Source organism: Lathyrus oleraceus, chromosome 5, assembly GCF_024323335.1.
Source record: "Lathyrus oleraceus cultivar Zhongwan6 chromosome 5, CAAS_Psat_ZW6_1.0, whole genome shotgun sequence".
NCBI lineage: Eukaryota > Viridiplantae > Streptophyta > Magnoliopsida > Fabales > Fabaceae > Lathyrus > Lathyrus oleraceus.
In genome coordinates, this window is record NC_066583.1 from 491,696,730 (window position 1) to 491,713,243 (window position 16,514).

Here is a 16,514-nt window from a genome sequence, read left to right on the forward strand (position 1 = left end):
CACTTGAATCTGCTCGAATCCAGCTCAATTTTAGAAATCCATCTTCATCTTCATGCACTCGATCTGCTTGAAAACTAGCTTAATTGTCCAATCCAATGGTTGAATCTTGCTCAGAATTCCACAAGGATCATGAATATGCAAAGAGATTGATGAATCATATGAAGAAAAGATGAATTTCGAAGAGAGAGAAAATTGGAGGGAAATGTGAATTTTGATCTGAAATTCTGTTATCCTCAAATGCAGTTAGGGTTTAGCTTATATATCATCCCTTAATCACACTCAAATCACAATTAAGCCTTGGTTAATCTTGATTAAGGAAATATGAGGTGTAGTGCAAAAATGGCAAGTGTGCTTAACATGTGGCCATGTGTACGTGAATAGTGCTATGTTATGCTTCAAGTTCACTTAAAACCAACCAATAAACATGATGGAAGTGGTCTTTTGCTTGTATGATCAACCAAATTTGAATTATCAAATTTCCCTCCAAAATGCACATGTATGGACAAGTGACCATATGAGCTTCTTTCATGCAAGGCAATGATTCATTTGGAAAGTATTGGTCACAAGGAGTATTTTTCAAAAAGGATGGACCAATTTGGAGTTTTGTAGCAAAAGTTATGCCATGTTGAACTTCCATGCATACTTTATGATCATTTGGCCATAACTTCTCAACCAATCATCAGATGGACATGATATAGGACTTTTTGAAAAGAGGAGAGAAAGATATTCAACTTTCATGTTCACCAAAAATCCATTTGAAGCTTCTTTGATCACTACGCCAAAAAGGTTTTTTAACAGCGCATCTTAGACAGCGCTTTTAAAAGAAAGCGCTGTCTAAGGTTAAAATAAAAATAAAACACGGAAAATGTTCTAAAAAAATAATGAAAGCGCTGTCTAAGGGGGGGGGGGGGGGGGGTCTTAGACAGCGCTTTTAGAAAGCGCTGTCTAAGACCCCCCCTTAGACAGCGCTTTTAGAAAGCGCTTTTAAATATAGACCTTAGTCAGCGCTTTTGAGAAAGCGCTGTTTAAAGTCTTTCAATTAAAAAAAACCCATTCCAATGGCTTTCACTTCTTCTCTCACTTCCCATTTTCTCTCTCTCCCAAACAAAAACCCATCCCTAACCCCTTTTCAATCTCAACCCTTCTTTTTCCCTACACTCCACCCAAAACAACTCTTATCATCACCTACTTCAATCTCAACCGTTGCTTCAGCGTCATCATCGAAAAACCCTTCCAGTAACAATAACCCTAAACAATCTAGACAAGATGAAGTTGTTGAGGTTGAAGTAGAAGAGGAACTTCCGTGGATTCAAGAAAAAGCTCTCGACCTCGTTGAGTTCACCGGTTCTGTTACCCAAGCGATTCCCGGTCCGAGAGTGGGTCCCACTTCGTTGCCGTGGATTCTCGCCGTTCTTCTTGGTTATGCTGGTCTCACTTTCGTTATCGCGTTTGTTAAAACCGTTAGGAAATTCAGTTCTCCCAAAGCACAACGCAGGAAATTGGTTGGTTTTTTTGTTTCTTTGGATTTTTTTTGTTCATTGCGCTTATAGGAAATTATAATGTTTGTTTGTTTCAGGTTGGTAAAAATGCGTTGTTGTGTAAGTCTGTTGATGATTTGTTACAAAGAGGACGAGATGAAGTTAAGGTTGATGATCTCAAAGGAATCGAAAATAAGGTGAGTTATAGAAAATATTTACTTTAAATTGTAGTTGGGTATGATTCTAAATTGTGATTGTAGTTATGCTGCAAACTATGATATTGTCGCAGAATGCGAGCAAATGCAACCGCGATTTCAGTTGTAGAGACATCTAAAACCTTTATATTTTCGCTGTAGACCTGAGTTTGTAATTAATTTTTGTCGTAATCTTTGTTATTGTGAAAAATTGTATACAAATGTGACTGCAACTGCTGACACTTTATAGTCATAGAGATATAGAAAAACTCTTGATATTGCAGGTCTGTGTTGCAGTTGCAGACCTTTTTCTAAAACCTTGAATATGACATGTGGTCACTATTTGACATTTGCTGTTGAATAATATATGGCCTCACATTTTGTCTAGGGGTTATGGAATCACTTTTTGAATCTGCGTCAATAATGGGTAGAGAAGCTTTGTTCTTCCCCATGTTTGTTGATTTCTGATACAAACCAATATTCTCAACTATTTGAAATTAAAGAAACCCGCAAGATAGATGTAAATACAAGATTTATTGATGATAATAATTTGATTACATAGGGAAACTCTTTATTCACAACTAACATATGTTTCTCCTACTATTTGATAACTTCCCCACCATCATTAACTAACTCTCCCATCTCAACTAGCTCCCCTTCTTCCATCACAAGATTCTTTCTCAACTGTCCTTTGTTTCTCCTTACACTTCCCATTCCTTGGGCCCATGAGACAACTGCTAGGCCAGTTGATCTTCAACCCTCCTTTTCTTTTGGGTTGTAATGTAACAAGTGCTACCTTGATAGGAAGTATGTGGAGAAGTTTGTAGCAATAGTATAACTGACAGCAGAGTAGATTCTTCTTATCTATTGAGAATCAGTGTCATACAATGCTAGGGTAACAGATTAAAAATCCACAGCAAGGTAAAATATTTCACTATCACGATAGTCGTAACACTATCTGCAACTACATATAGTGAATCTCATATTCAGAACACTGAATTGAATCATTTGTTACTTCTCCTTTTCTGGTATTCCGCACAAGGTTAAATCATGAACTGATTTCTAGTTTTAATTTTAAATAATGATAACTTATTTTTCTTTTTTTATGTTCTTCTGCACGAGTGCCTATCAGATAGGGGTAACTTGACATACTTGATTGCTTATCATTTGCATTAGAAACACTGTTTTCTTTTACATACTAATCTATAAGGCTGAGTATTTGGCTATTTGCTCCTATTTATATCGGTTTCGTTATTATTGATAATGTATCTTGGTTTTACAAAATAAGAACAATGATTCCACTAAAAGACCATAAGTTCTAAACTGGTATTGTATAAAATTACCATCATCAAGTCATTGTAATATTCTTTGTAGTATATATATTAACGGTCTGTCTGAAATATTGGATTTTGCCTGTCTAACCTTAGGTGAAACTTTTGTTGTTGATGTGTACATGCTTCGATTCCTAATCATGATATGTTTTTTCTGTGCAAATGTTTCTTTAATAAAGGATCATGCCATCTGTCTAGATCATGAAAGTAGTTCTTAGCTTTCATTTTGCTGGCTGGAAAAATCTCATGGAAATTCATTTTTCTGTTTGCTGGCTTACCATACTTTTGACTTCCTCTGCATGTGTCATTGATTTTAAGTAACAAAAAATTCATATCCAGACAGGTTTTGTCTTCGAAGAAATTTTGCGCAAATACATCCGATATGCTCTGAACGAGAAACCATTCAACCCTGATGTTGTAGCTGATTTAATTCAATTAAGGAGAGCTTCTGCATTAAAGGACTCACAAGTTGCTGAGATTCCAAATGAAATTTCACGAAGAATTGTTAGAGACAAAGGTAATGTCTTCTTAATATTGGACAGTTTTCATCTGAGTAATCCTTGTACGTGGTAGTTTATTTTGTCCTAGGTTGTGTAGAAAAGTATTCCGATCAACTGCAGTGATGAGTGAACAGGATTATTTTTCTCTAGTTTGCTCCTTGTATTGACAAAGGTTTAGTATCTGGGTCCATGTTGTCAAGCTCAAATGCTCATGTCTTTTTGATAGAATTTGTGAGATATAGCTTCAAACCTACGACTCTACAAATTACCCCCCTTAGACTAGAGGTAATTACATATAATTGTCTTAAATTGAACTATTTGCTTAAATTATGTATTTGACATATATACACATTAACGATTTCTTGTTATTATTGGTTTTAGGGCATTTCCCATTGTCAGCTGTATTTGTCGTCACCATACTATCGGATGGTTGGCAAGGGAAAAGTGCATAACGTTAGCGGAGTATTACTCCACACTAGAGAGCTCCCTGCTGGATGTTTGAAGGTATCAGTTGATATTGCAGTTGAGCCGAATGCAGCATTACCATATCCTAGCGATGATTCGGATGCAACATCGGTGCACGAAGCAGTAGGTTCGTTTGTTGCATGGCCGACAAACCTCATATGCGTAGGATATGAGGTATGCTTAAAACTTATGTTAACTTTAATGTGTATATTCAAAGTTTAAAATTTATGCTTAAAATTTTACTTACATATTTTCCTTGGTTATGTTAAATAGACTCCCACAAAATCCAAATCAAAAGATAATGCGATTCCACGGCATACCGAGTCCACGGTTTCAAGAAAAGAGGTAATATACAATTATATGACATATGTTCATGGAAGTTGTTACATTCTTAATTTGATCTAACTATTTATATGACATGTAGCTTCAAGAAAATGAGGTTAGCAATGCCTCCGCACAACAAAAAAAGGAGGTTAGCAATGCCTCTGCACGGGTAAAAAGTTCTGGTGCTAAGAAGACCGTAGCTAGGAAAAAACCTACCACCAAGTATAGGTCGTGCCTCAGGACATTTCTAGAGATGACCGATATACCGACCGGAGGTGTTCGGACTGTACATATGGAGGTAGGGATTTTCGGCTTTGATTACGACCAAATGATTGGTAATGAAGACTTCATGCAAGTTTTTAGTCATGAAGAAATCGGCGTCACCGTTGTCAATTCATATATTAGGTAAATCCGGTCTACTTTGTTTTATTAATTAAACAACTTATGTTAATGATGTTTACTTTATGTTAATCCGGTTTACTTTATGTTTCAAAAGAGGTGTTAATCCGGTTTACTTTTTGCGAGATACTCTTGCTTTGGGTCGATTAAAGATTCCCACCGATGTATGTATTTCTAACTTATGAGTTATTTTTATATTTACACATATCTCATATAATTAAATAGTTGGAATTAATTCAAAATATGTTATATTATTATGTAGTACTTTGATGAATTCAAGTGTGCATTTTATACAAAGGATCAAGTGGACGAAATCAAAGAGGAGTGGTGTCAATTCATGATAGAGCTCAATGTTTGTTCATAAATTTGTGTAATTAATGTGTATATTTGTAGTATATGTTATGACTTGTAAATGTGTACATAAATTTGTATATATTTTGATACATTTAAGGCAAAATTGGTTTGAATTGGTATATATATTATTTTGTTAGCCAAAAATTGGTAGAAAAAAGGCCAAAATGGCATATATAAAATGTGATAATTGTTTGTCAAAATCTGGTTGAAAACAGGTAGAAATTCTGGTTTATAAACCTGGAAAAAATGTGGTTTAAAACAAAAGCTTCAAAAATTTTCGTATACCTTAGACAGCGCTTTTGTAAAAAGCGCTGTCTAAGGGGGGATTAGAAAGCGCTTTAGGCAAAAGCGCTGTCTAAGGGGGGGCGGGGGCTTAGACAGCGCTTTTTGAAAAGTGCTGTCTAAGGTATACCTAAAAAAATTAAAATACGAGGGTCTTAGAAAGCGCTTTTGGCCAAAGCGCTGTCTAAGGGGGTGGGGCTTAGACAGCGCTTTTCAAAAGCGCTGTCTAAGGTATACCTAAAAAATTTAAAATAAGAGGGTCTTATAAAGCGCTTTTGGCCAAAGCGCTGTCTAAGGGGGGGGGGGGGCTTAGACAGCGCTTTTAAGATTTAAAAAAGCGCTGTCTAAACCTTTAGCAGCGGAGGTTTAGACAGCGCTTTAAAGCGCTGTCTAAGGCTAAAAAAAGCGTTGTCTAAGGTCTTGTTTGTTGTAGTGGATGTTGGAAAGTCAAGTGGAATATGGACTGAAAACTTGCCATTTTTGGAAATTTGAAATTACAAGTCACTTTCCATTTTTGGAAACTTTTGATATGACTTCAAAATCTTCAAGATAGATGTTGGAAATGACAAATGGAATTTGTTTGAACATGAATGAGGTATTTCAATCATCTCCCCAATCTCAAAGTCCTCAGTTGACTGCACAATTGACTTTCTGGTCCTCAGATGACCTGGAAATGCCTTGATGAACTTGAGCCTTTACCACTTGGGGAACTTGCTTCAAAATGAAATCCTAGGTCATATGAGCTCCTTATAATGATCATGTGGTCCTTATCTCAAGGAAAATATCTCAGCTCTTGCACAAAGGATGCTTTTGAAGTGCTTGACCTGTGATTGCTTAAGCTGCAAGTAACAAATGTTAATGACATATTTTTGTGCTTTTGGTTAGTAAACAAAAATGATAAAAGCAATGATATATAATGTAAGCATGCCTGGTGATCAGAACCACTCACAAAAGATCCCTACCCAAAGGGAAAGGAAGCCAAGATGCTATAAGATCCTTGAGGCTATGTAACGCAACGCTATGATGCCATGAGGGATCTTAGGGACAAAATTGGGGTCTTACAATGTCACACAAGTAAGTTGTGGTTAGACATTACTCTTTCCAATATAGACCTTATAAGCCAAGGACCTTAGTTTACCAAGCCCATCTTGGCCTATTCTTAGGATGTAGTGCGAAAGTCGTTCAAGTGTAAGATTTGATACGATTGTTACGCGATACTACACTCATAAGAGTCTCTCTTGAGAATATTTTTGGAATACGAGTATTCGTTCCTCCGATAATATCCAAAAGATGGGATGATGACTATGGGAACCTCTTGTAGAACATGTTTGGCAGGTTTAAACCCTAGTGCATTCCCTTTGGGTGGTTCTTAACCAAGATGCTCATGACTTGCAACAAACCCTTGATTCATGGTTGATCCGTTCATGTATCCTTAATATCAATGGAACTTGGGTGTTGATAAGGTGTAAACCATAATCCACCAAAATGGATGATTGATATTAAGGATAATATGATCCATCCCATGACCTTTGTTTGGTGTGCTTTGCTTGATCCTTGAGTGTGATTGTTGCATCCATGCATTCATGCACCCATTTGCATCCATATCATCAAGATAATAAAAAAAAATTCAAGGAACTTAAGGGGTTTATTTGCAAAATTTTCTGACATGGAAAGACAAAGAAGGAATACAAAGAAGTACAACTTCAGGCAACCAGATCTGAAAGAGTTAAGGAATCTGACATCCTATGTACTAGATCCCTTGGGTTTCAAAGCTCGTTTTGGGAAACTTCTTCCTCTTCTGACTACTCAGGTGGATGAAGGATTGATGAGTGTGTTGGTGCAGTTTTATGATCCCTTGTATCGTTGCTTCACTTTTCCGGACTTTCACCTTTTTCCTACCCTTGAGGCGTATGCTTATCTCGTGGGTATACCTATTCTGGATCAGGTGTCGTTCAGTGGCTTGGAGAGTATTCCTACATCTCAAGAGATAGCAGACATGTTGCACATAGATGAATCTCTGGTTGGTGCTCATATGAATACCAAAGGTGGAATTCAAGGTCTCCCTTCTGAGTTCCTCATTGCTCAAGCTACTATGTATGGGAAGGCCATGAGTGAGGATGCCTTTGAAGCCATATTTGTACTTCTCATCTATGGATTGGTATTGTTCCCCAACATCGACAAGTTTGTGGATGTGAACGCTATTAGGATCTTCTCAGCTCTTAATCCTGTTCCGACTCTGTTGGGTGATGCTTATTTCTCTTTGCATATGAGGAATGCAAAGGGTGGTGGCGCTATTGTGTGTTGTTTGCCTTTGTTGTATTAGTGGTTTATTTCTCACTTACCTCAGACGGTCACTTTCAAGGAGAACAAGGGATGTCTACGGTGGTCCACGAGACTTATGTCTCTCACTAATGATGATATCTCTTGGTATAACCGTGCATATGATGGTGTGCAGATTATCGACTCTTGTGGTGAATTCTCCAATGTGCCTCTTCTTGGTACATGTGGTGGGATTAACTACAACCCTATTTTGGCACGTCGTCAGCTTGGGTTCCCCCTAAAGGATAAACCTAATAATATTTTGTTAGAGGGTGTGTTATTTCAGGAGGGTAAAGATCCCCAAGGCTTGAAAGCTAGGATGGTTCGCCCTTGGCGCAAGATTCATAAGAAAGGAAGGAAGGAGTTGGGTCCTAATAATTGCATCGCTTTGGAGCCTTACACTGCTTGGGTGAGGAAGAGAGCGTCCGAGTATCTCATGCCTTACGAGTATCCGAGACCTACACCTATGATTGTGGTTGGGCCTTCAACCCTCCCTGATCAAGGAGTAGAGGAGTTGAGAGACGAAGACCGTTCACGTGCTTGGATCCGTGAACGAGAAGAGTTGCTTCAGCTGACTAAGGAGAAGGATGCCTTGATAGAGTTTCTTGAGCATCAGGTTATTGATGATCCTAATGATGCATGGACTTCTCTACTTCCTCAGTCTTCCTGTTTCTGAAAGAGGAAGTACGATCGACTCTCCAAAGAGAAGGCGGATATGGAGGCAGCTTATGAAGAGGAGGTGAAGATGCTTCACGCATCTTATCTTCCTGTGTCCGGAGCATTAGACGATTGTTTCTAGGGATCCATAGGATGATTATTTTCCTTTCCTCTTATACATGATTGACAATGTTGTACTTCTTTTCCCTGATGTTATTTTATGAGATATTTTCATATATGACAAAATGTTAAATTTTCCAAAATTTGCAAATAAAACCCTAGAGTTCCTTTGAAATATAAAAAACAAATCATATGCACAAGAATTGCATGCATCATGTGCATAAGCAGGTTTTGTTTCCGGTCTCTTGTCCCGTGGTCTAACTCTGTGCTCTTCATTTATTTTGAAGACAAGCTGACTCACCGGTACTACACTAGATCCAACTCTGCAAGACTGATGGATCATCTAGAGCAAGAGAACCGTGAACTCAAGGAAGAAGTAGTCAGATTGACTGCCCTGATGGAGTCATTCATGGCTGCCCAGAGCCAGTCTTCTCCGACACCTTCAACTCCTCCCCAGAGGACAGTTATCTCTGAAATTGTCTCCTCTATTGTGCCTGCTGCTAGTGCACACTTTGCTCCAACAGCCATGCCAACCGGGTTTCCGTGGGGGATGCCTCCTAATTTCATGCTTGAGGGTCCTGCTCCAAATTTTGCTTCTATGTCGGCATCTAGCCCGGTCCTTGCTGTTCCTCCTCCTGTCGTGCATACCATGCCCAGAGTAGACGACACCATCTATCATTCTGAGCCATCTGAGGGCCCAAAAGTCTATGAAAAGATGGACGCTATGAATGATCAATTTCTTGAGCTTCGCAAGGAATTGAAAACTCTCAGAGGAAAGGATCTTTTTGGCAAGTCTGCTGCCGATCTCTGCTTGGTTCCAAATGTGAAGATTCCTGTGAAATTCAAGGTCCCTGACTTTGAAAAGTAAAAAGGAAATACTTGTCCTCTCAGCCACCTGGTCATGTATGCCAGGAAGATGTCTACTCAGACTGATAACGACCAATTGCTCATCCACTACTTTCAGGACAGTTTGTCTGGTGCTGCTCTGTGTTGGTATATGGGTTTAGACAGCGCGAACATCCGATCCTTCAACGACCTTGGCGAGGCCTTCGTCAAGCAGTACAAATACAACGTAGATATGGCTCCCGATAGGGATCAATTGAGGGTCATGTCCCAGAAGGACAAAGAAACATTTAAAGAATATGCCTAGAGGTGGCGAGAGGTGGCATCACAGATCGTGCTTCCGCTAGAAGAGAAGGAAATGACCAAGATCTTTTTGAAGACCTTGAGTTCATTCTATTATGAGCGGATGATTGCTAGCGCTCATTCTGACTTCACCGAGATGGTGAATATGATAATGCGACAAGAAGAAGGGGTTAGAGAAGGACGTCTAACCAGAGATGAAGGGTCTTCTGCCAAACGTTATGGGGCGTTTGCGAAGAAGAAAGATGGAGAGGCACATGCTGTGACCTCCCATGTGAAACCTAGAAGACCCTCTGTAAGGAGGAAGACTGTGCATCCCGCCAACAACCAGCACCAGGTGGCTCATATAGCACCTGTTTTCAGAGACAATCAACAGTATCAGCAACACAACAACAATCGACAACCATCTTAGCAATATCAGCAACAACAGCACCGTCTGCAACAACAGGTCTACCAGCCTCGCAACAACAGTAATCAAACCAGTACCAGTTACGAGAGGAAAAGGGTCACTTTCGATCCTATTCCAATGACGTACGCAAAATTATATCCCTCTTTGATAGAGAGGAAGTTGATTACTCCGAGAGACCCACTGGCTATACCTGCTAACCCCCAGTGGTGGTATAAGCCTGAATTGCATTGTGTTTATCATTCTGGTGCTCCCGGCCACGACGTGGAGAACTGCCATCCTTTGAAGACCAAGGTTCAAGACCTTGTAAGGTGTGGCATTCTGTGTTTCGAGGACGTAGGTCCTAACGTGAAGAAGAACCCGTTGCCCAAGCATGGGAAATCTGTTAACATGGTCCATGGTTGCCCTGGCAAATATAAGGTCAAATACGTCAGTCATATTCGACAGTCTCTGGTCCAGATGCATCATTTGTTATGTGTTTACAGTCACTATGAGCACGACCATGATAGATGCCGAGTCTGCTCTGTTAACAGATTGGGTTGTCGCCAGGTGCGTAAAGATCTTCAGGAAATGCTGGACGAAGGAGTTATTGAGATCCTTCAGAATAGGAATGTTGACGAAGATGAACCAGAGGTCAACGTAATCTCCCCAGTATTCCGGATACCCGAACCTGTTATTATCAAGTACGATGGTAGCAAGCAGAAGGTTTCCCCTGCCCTGATCATTAAACCTATCGGTCCTGTGCCGTACTCTTCTGACAAAGCAATTCCCTTCCGTTACAACGTTGTTGCTGTAGAAGATAGGAAATACGTGACTTTGCCATCCTCCTCTGTTGTTAATATTGCAGATGTAGGTGGTTTGACCCGCAGCGGTCGTGTGTTTTCAGCATCACCAAAGCCTCAAACTAATGCTGATTTTGTTGAATGCCCGATTGGGAATGCTGTGAGCACCCCGAATCCGGCACTCGCTGTTAAACCCTCCTCTACATTGATAACTCCTACTTCTGTTGGCCCGAATGGCAATGTGAAAGAAGATTGTGATGAGATGCTGAGGCTCATCAAGAAGAGCGAGTACAATGTTGTAGACCAGCTTCTACAAACGCCATCCAAAATATCCATGTTATCTTGGCTTCTGAATTCAGAACCACATAGAGAGGCTCTGCAGAAAGTTTTGGATGTGGCATATGTAGATCATGATGTCACTATAGGGCAATTCGATAGCATTGTTGCAAACATCACTACTTGAAACAATTTGAGTTTCTGTGACTCTAATCTCCCTGAGGAGGGAAGAGACCACAACCTGGCTTTACACATCTCCATGAACTATAAAGACGACGCCATGTCCAATGTGCTGGTGGGCACTAGTTCATCCTTGAACGTATTGCCAAAATCCACTCTTTCGAAATTGTCATATCAAGGGCCTCCCATGAGGCATAGTGGAGTTGTTGTGAAAGCTTTTGATGGGTCGCGTAAGACTGTGATTGGGGAAGTTGATCTCCCAATCAACATTGGACCAAGTGATTTCCAAATTACCTTTCAGGTTATGGACATTCACCCGTCGTACAGCTGTCTCTTAGGCAGACCATGGATTCACGAGGCTGGCGCCGTGACATCCACCCTACACCAGAAGCTGAAGTTTGTGAAAAATAAGAAACTGGTAGTGGTAAGGGGAGAAAAAGCTCTCCTGGTTAGCCATTTTTCTTCCTTCTCATACATAGATGCTGAGGATGAAGTTGGAACTCCTTTCCAAGCTTTATCTATAGCTGAGCCTATTAAGAAGAGAACTCCTTCATTTGTTTCCTATAGAGATGCAAAGTTGGCCATCGAGTGTGGTGCAACTGTTGGTTTAGGGAAAATGATCGAGCTAGAAGACAATAAGTCCCGGGCTGGCATTGGCTTTTTTTCTGGGGTCTTCAACGCGCAAGGATTATTCAAGAGTGGAGGTTTTATCCACACTGGTCAGGATGAAGAAGCTGTTGCTATCTTGGAAGAGGATGCAGAGGACTTTGGCAATTTCATTATCCCTGGTGGGATCTGCAACAATTGGGTCGCTCTGGATGTTTCTACAATTATCCGTAAGTCAACGTAATGATCACTTCGTCTAAAAACCCTTCTCCCATGCCAAAAGGAGGAGTGATGACATTGTTGGCAACATAAATACAATGATATTTTCATTCAATAAATTCATGTTAAATGTTTGTTTTTCCAAATTGTTTTCCCTTTTTGCTTTTTGCATGAAATTGGTGATCACATAAAACCCTAAAAAATAGAATAAAATCAATCTTTTTCATCTGCATAATGATTTTCCTTATTTGAATTCTAAAGTTGTCGTATCCAAAATCATTATGCAGGTTGATTTCTAGACCCATTGAACATAATGACCCAACACCATCTCCCAAATTTGAATTCCCTGTATTTGAGGCAGAGGAAGATGATGTTGAAGAGATTCCTGATGAGATCACCCGTCTACTTGAGCATGAAGAGAAGATCATTCAGCCACATCTTGAGAATCTGGAAATAGTCAACTTGGGGTTTGAAAATTGTGTGCGAGAGGTGAAGATTGGGGCACTCCTGGAAGAATCTGTTAAGAAGGGGTTGATTGAATTGCTACGAGAATATGTTGACGTCTTTGCCTGGCCTTATGAAGACATGCCTGGTCTAGATACCGATATTGTGCAACATTTCTTACCTTTGAGCCTGAGTGTGTGCCTGTGAAGCAGAAGCTCAGAAGAACTCATCCTGATATGGCAGTGAAGATCAAAGAGGAAGTTCAGAAGCAAATTGATACGGGGTTTCTGGTGACTTCTACATATCCTCAATGGGTGGCCAATATTGTGCCCGTGCCTAAGAAAGATGGAAAAGTCCGGATGTGTGTGGACTATAGAGACTTGAATAAAGCTAGTCCGAAAGATGATTTCCCTCTACCACATATTGATATGTTGGTAGACAATACAGCTAAATTCAAAGTCTTCTCGTTTATGGATGGATTTTCCGGATATAATCAGATTAAGATGGCACCCGAGGATATGGAGAAGACAACATTCATCACACCTTAGGGAACATTCTGTTATCGAGTGATGCCCTTCGGTTTGAAGAACGACGGAGCCACGTATCAACGAGCTATGACTACCTTGTTTCATGATATGATGCACAAGGAGATTGAGGTATATGTTGATGATATGATCGCTAAGTCAAGAACGGAAGTTGAACATGTAGAGCACTTGTTGAAGCTTTTTCAGCGTCTGAGGAAGTATAAGCTTCGTCTGAATCCCAACATGTGTACATTTGGAGTCCGTTCTGGCAAGTTATTGGGCTTTATCGTCAGCGAAAGAGGTATTGAGGTTGATCGTGCAAAGGTCAAAGCAATATAAGAGATGCCTGCGCCCAAAACTGAGAAGCAAGTCCGAGGTTTTCTTGGTCGCTTGAATTACATTTCCAGATTCATATCCCACATGACTGCCACATGTGCGCCAATATTCAAGCTCCTCCGGAAAGACCAGTCTCATGATTGGACCGAGGACTACCAAAAGCCTTTGACAGTATTAAAGAGTATCTGTCTGAGTCGCCGATTTTGTCTCCACCTGTGGAAGGAAGACCATTGATTATGTATCTGACTGTTCTTGAAGATTCAATGGGTTGTGTCCTGGGTCAACAAGATGAATCAGGAAAGAAAGAGTATGCCATTTACTACTTAAGTAAGAAGTTCACTGATTGTGAGTCTCGATACTCAATGCTTGAGAAAACATGTTGTGCTTTGGCTTGGGCTGCTAAGCGCTTATGCCAGTATATGATAAATCATACGACTTGGTTGATATCTAGAATGGATCCAATCAAGTACATATTTGAGAAGCCTGCTTTAACTGGGAGGATTTCCCGTTGGCAGATGTTGTTGTCTGAGTATGATATTGAGTATCGAGCTCAGAAAGCTATCAAAGGTAGTATCTTGGCTGATCACTTGGCACATCAGCCGATCGAGGATTATCAGTCAGTTCAGTATGACTTCCCGGATGAGGAGATTCTGTATTTGAAAATGAAAGATTGTGATGAACCCACACTCGATGAAGGGCCAGAACCTGGTTCCAGATGGAGTATGGTATTTGATGGTGTTGTAAATTAGTATGGAAATGGTATTGGGGCAGTGATTATTACTCCTCAAGGCACACATTTTCCTTTCACAACAAGGCTAACTTTCAAATGCACGAATAATATGGCTGAGTATGAGGCCTGTATTATGGGATTGGAGGAGTGCATTGATCTTAGGATCAAGCATCTTGATGTTTATGGTGATTCGGCCCTCGTTGTCAATCAGATTAAGGGTGAGTGGGAGACGAATCAACCTGGTCTCATTCCCTATAGAGATTATGCAAGGAGGATTTCAACATTCTTTACTGAGGTTGACTTCCATCATATTCCTCGATATGAGAATCGGATGGCGGATGCTCTTGCTACGCTGGCTTCAATGATTGTGGTTAAACTGTGGAATGAAGTTCCCAATATCACTGTGATGCGCTTGGATAGACCAGCTCATGTGTTTGCAGTTGAAGAAGTAAAAGATGATAAGCCATGGTATTATGATATCAAATGTTTCCTTCAGAGCCAGACTTACCCATCTGGGGCACCTATGAAGGATAGGAAAACTTTGAGGAGACTATCAGGAAGTTTCTACCTCAATAGCGATGTGCTTTATAAAAGAAATTTTGACATCGCTCTGCTCAGATGCGTGGATAGACACGAAGCATACCTGTTGATGACTGAGGTCCATGAGGGTTCATTTGGTACTCATTCCAATGGACATGCCATGGCTAGAAAGATGTTAAGAGCAGGCTACTATTGGCTGACAATGGAGTCTGACTGTTGCAAATATGTGACAAAATGCCATAAGTGTCAGATTTATGCGGACAAGATTCATATTCCCCTGACACTTCTGAACGTGATTTCATCACCATGGCCTTTCTCCATGTGGGGAATTGACATGATTGGCATGATAGAGCCGAAAGCTTCTAACGGACACAGATTCATTCACGTAGCAATTGATCACTTCACCAAGTGGGTTGAAACGGCGTCATATGCAAATGTGACCAGGCAGGTGGTCGTGAAGTTTATCAAGAATCAACTCATATGCCGTTATGGTGTGCCAGATAAGATCATTACTGATAATGGATCTAAGTTGAACAACAAGATGATGAAAGAGCTATGTAGTGAGTTCAAGATAGCACATCATAATTCTTATCCTTACAGACCCAAGATGAATGGGGCTGTTGAAGCTGCTAACAAGAATATCAAGAAGATTATCCAAAAGATGGTTGTTACGTACAAAGATTGGCATGAGATGTTACCATTTACTTTACACGGATATCGTATATCTGTCCGCACTTCAACAGGGGCAACCCCTTTCTATTTTGTTTATGGCATGGAGGTTGTACTCCCAGTAGAGGTGGAGATCCCATCAATGAGAGTCTTGATGGAAGCCAAGTTGACTGATGCTGAATGGGTTCAAAGTTGTTATGACCAGTTGAATCTAATTGAAGAGAAGAGATTGACTGCCATGTGTCATGGTCAATTATATCAGCAGAGGATGAAGAAAGCTTTTGATAAGAAGGTAAAGCCTCGTGTGTTTCGAGAAGGTGATCTTGTGCTCAAGAAAGTCTTGTCTTTCGCGCCCGATTCCAAGGGCAAGTGGACTCCAAACTACGAAGGTCCATATGTTGTTAAGAGAGCCTTTTCAGGCGATGCTTTGATGCTTACATCTATGGATGGGGAGGATTTCACTCGTCCTGTGAATTCAGATGCAGTCAAGAAATACTTCGCCTAAAATAAAAACAGAATAGCTCGCTAAGTTGAAAACCCGAAAGGGCGACTTAGGCAAAAATGAGTGTCTCGGTGGATTGAAAACCCGAAAGGGCGGTCCAGGCAAAAGTTAGAGACATAAAAAAAATATATATATGTATCCCGCTAGATTGAGTACCTCATCCTGGGGCAATCTAAGCAAAAATTAGGGATTTGGCAAGTAACTGCATCCTGACAAGACTTTCAACTGTCATCCATCAGAGATGCTCGCTCAGTCATCATCAACTGAAGCTTCAAATACATGAGATTTAGAATTGCTGGAGAAATGGTCATTATGTTCAATGTAGCCCTTTTCCAATATATATCACCAATTTCAATTTTGTAAAGATCTATGGAGTCTCGCCATTTGCAGACTACCATTCCATCAAATAAATTTGAGCCTTTATCCAATTATTTGCACTCTTATTTGTTTCCATTCAACAAATGTTTTGCATGTTTTCAATTGAGAAAATATCATTGTTATAAACAAATAAATTTTTCACAAATTGTTTTTAAACAAAGTGAACATTTACAATGATGAAAGGATACTTAAGAGATCCTCAGTGCTCTCCCAAGGGTGGTATGATCTCCAACAGGGTGAGACATTTGTTCATATTCCTGGCATGACTGTATCCTCTTCCCCTAGATTTGTTGTGGTTTAGTCCACCGAGTAGAGTGATTGTTGAGGTTATGCACCTCCCCTCCCTTTAGCAGAGT

General features: G+C 40.2%; 1 protein-coding gene across 1 annotated transcript; it reads left to right on the forward strand.

The window, feature by feature from the left end:
• The first annotated feature begins 1,058 nt into the window (after positions 1-1,058).
• LOC127081501 (uncharacterized) lies at positions 1,059-3,576 on the forward strand. The gene is made up of 3 exons (XM_051021755.1): positions 1,059-1,502; positions 1,577-1,675; positions 3,343-3,576. The coding sequence occupies exons 1-3, from the start codon at positions 1,059-1,061 to the stop codon at positions 3,574-3,576; spliced, it is 777 nt and encodes a 258-aa protein (XP_050877712.1).
• The last annotated feature ends 12,938 nt before the right edge of the window (positions 3,577-16,514 follow it).

Bases quoted from the DNA above. Each gene is read 5' to 3' on its own strand.
- LOC127081501 (XM_051021755.1), top strand. From the start codon at position 1,059: ATGGCTTTCACTTCTTCTCTCACTTCCCATTTTCTCTCTCTCCCAAAC. The intron at 1,503-1,576 runs GTTGGTTTTTTT...TGTTTGTTTCAG, and splicing joins AAGCACAACGCAGGAAATTG to GTTGGTAAAAATGCGTTGTT. The intron at 1,676-3,342 runs GTGAGTTATAGA...ATTCATATCCAG, and splicing joins TCAAAGGAATCGAAAATAAG to ACAGGTTTTGTCTTCGAAGA.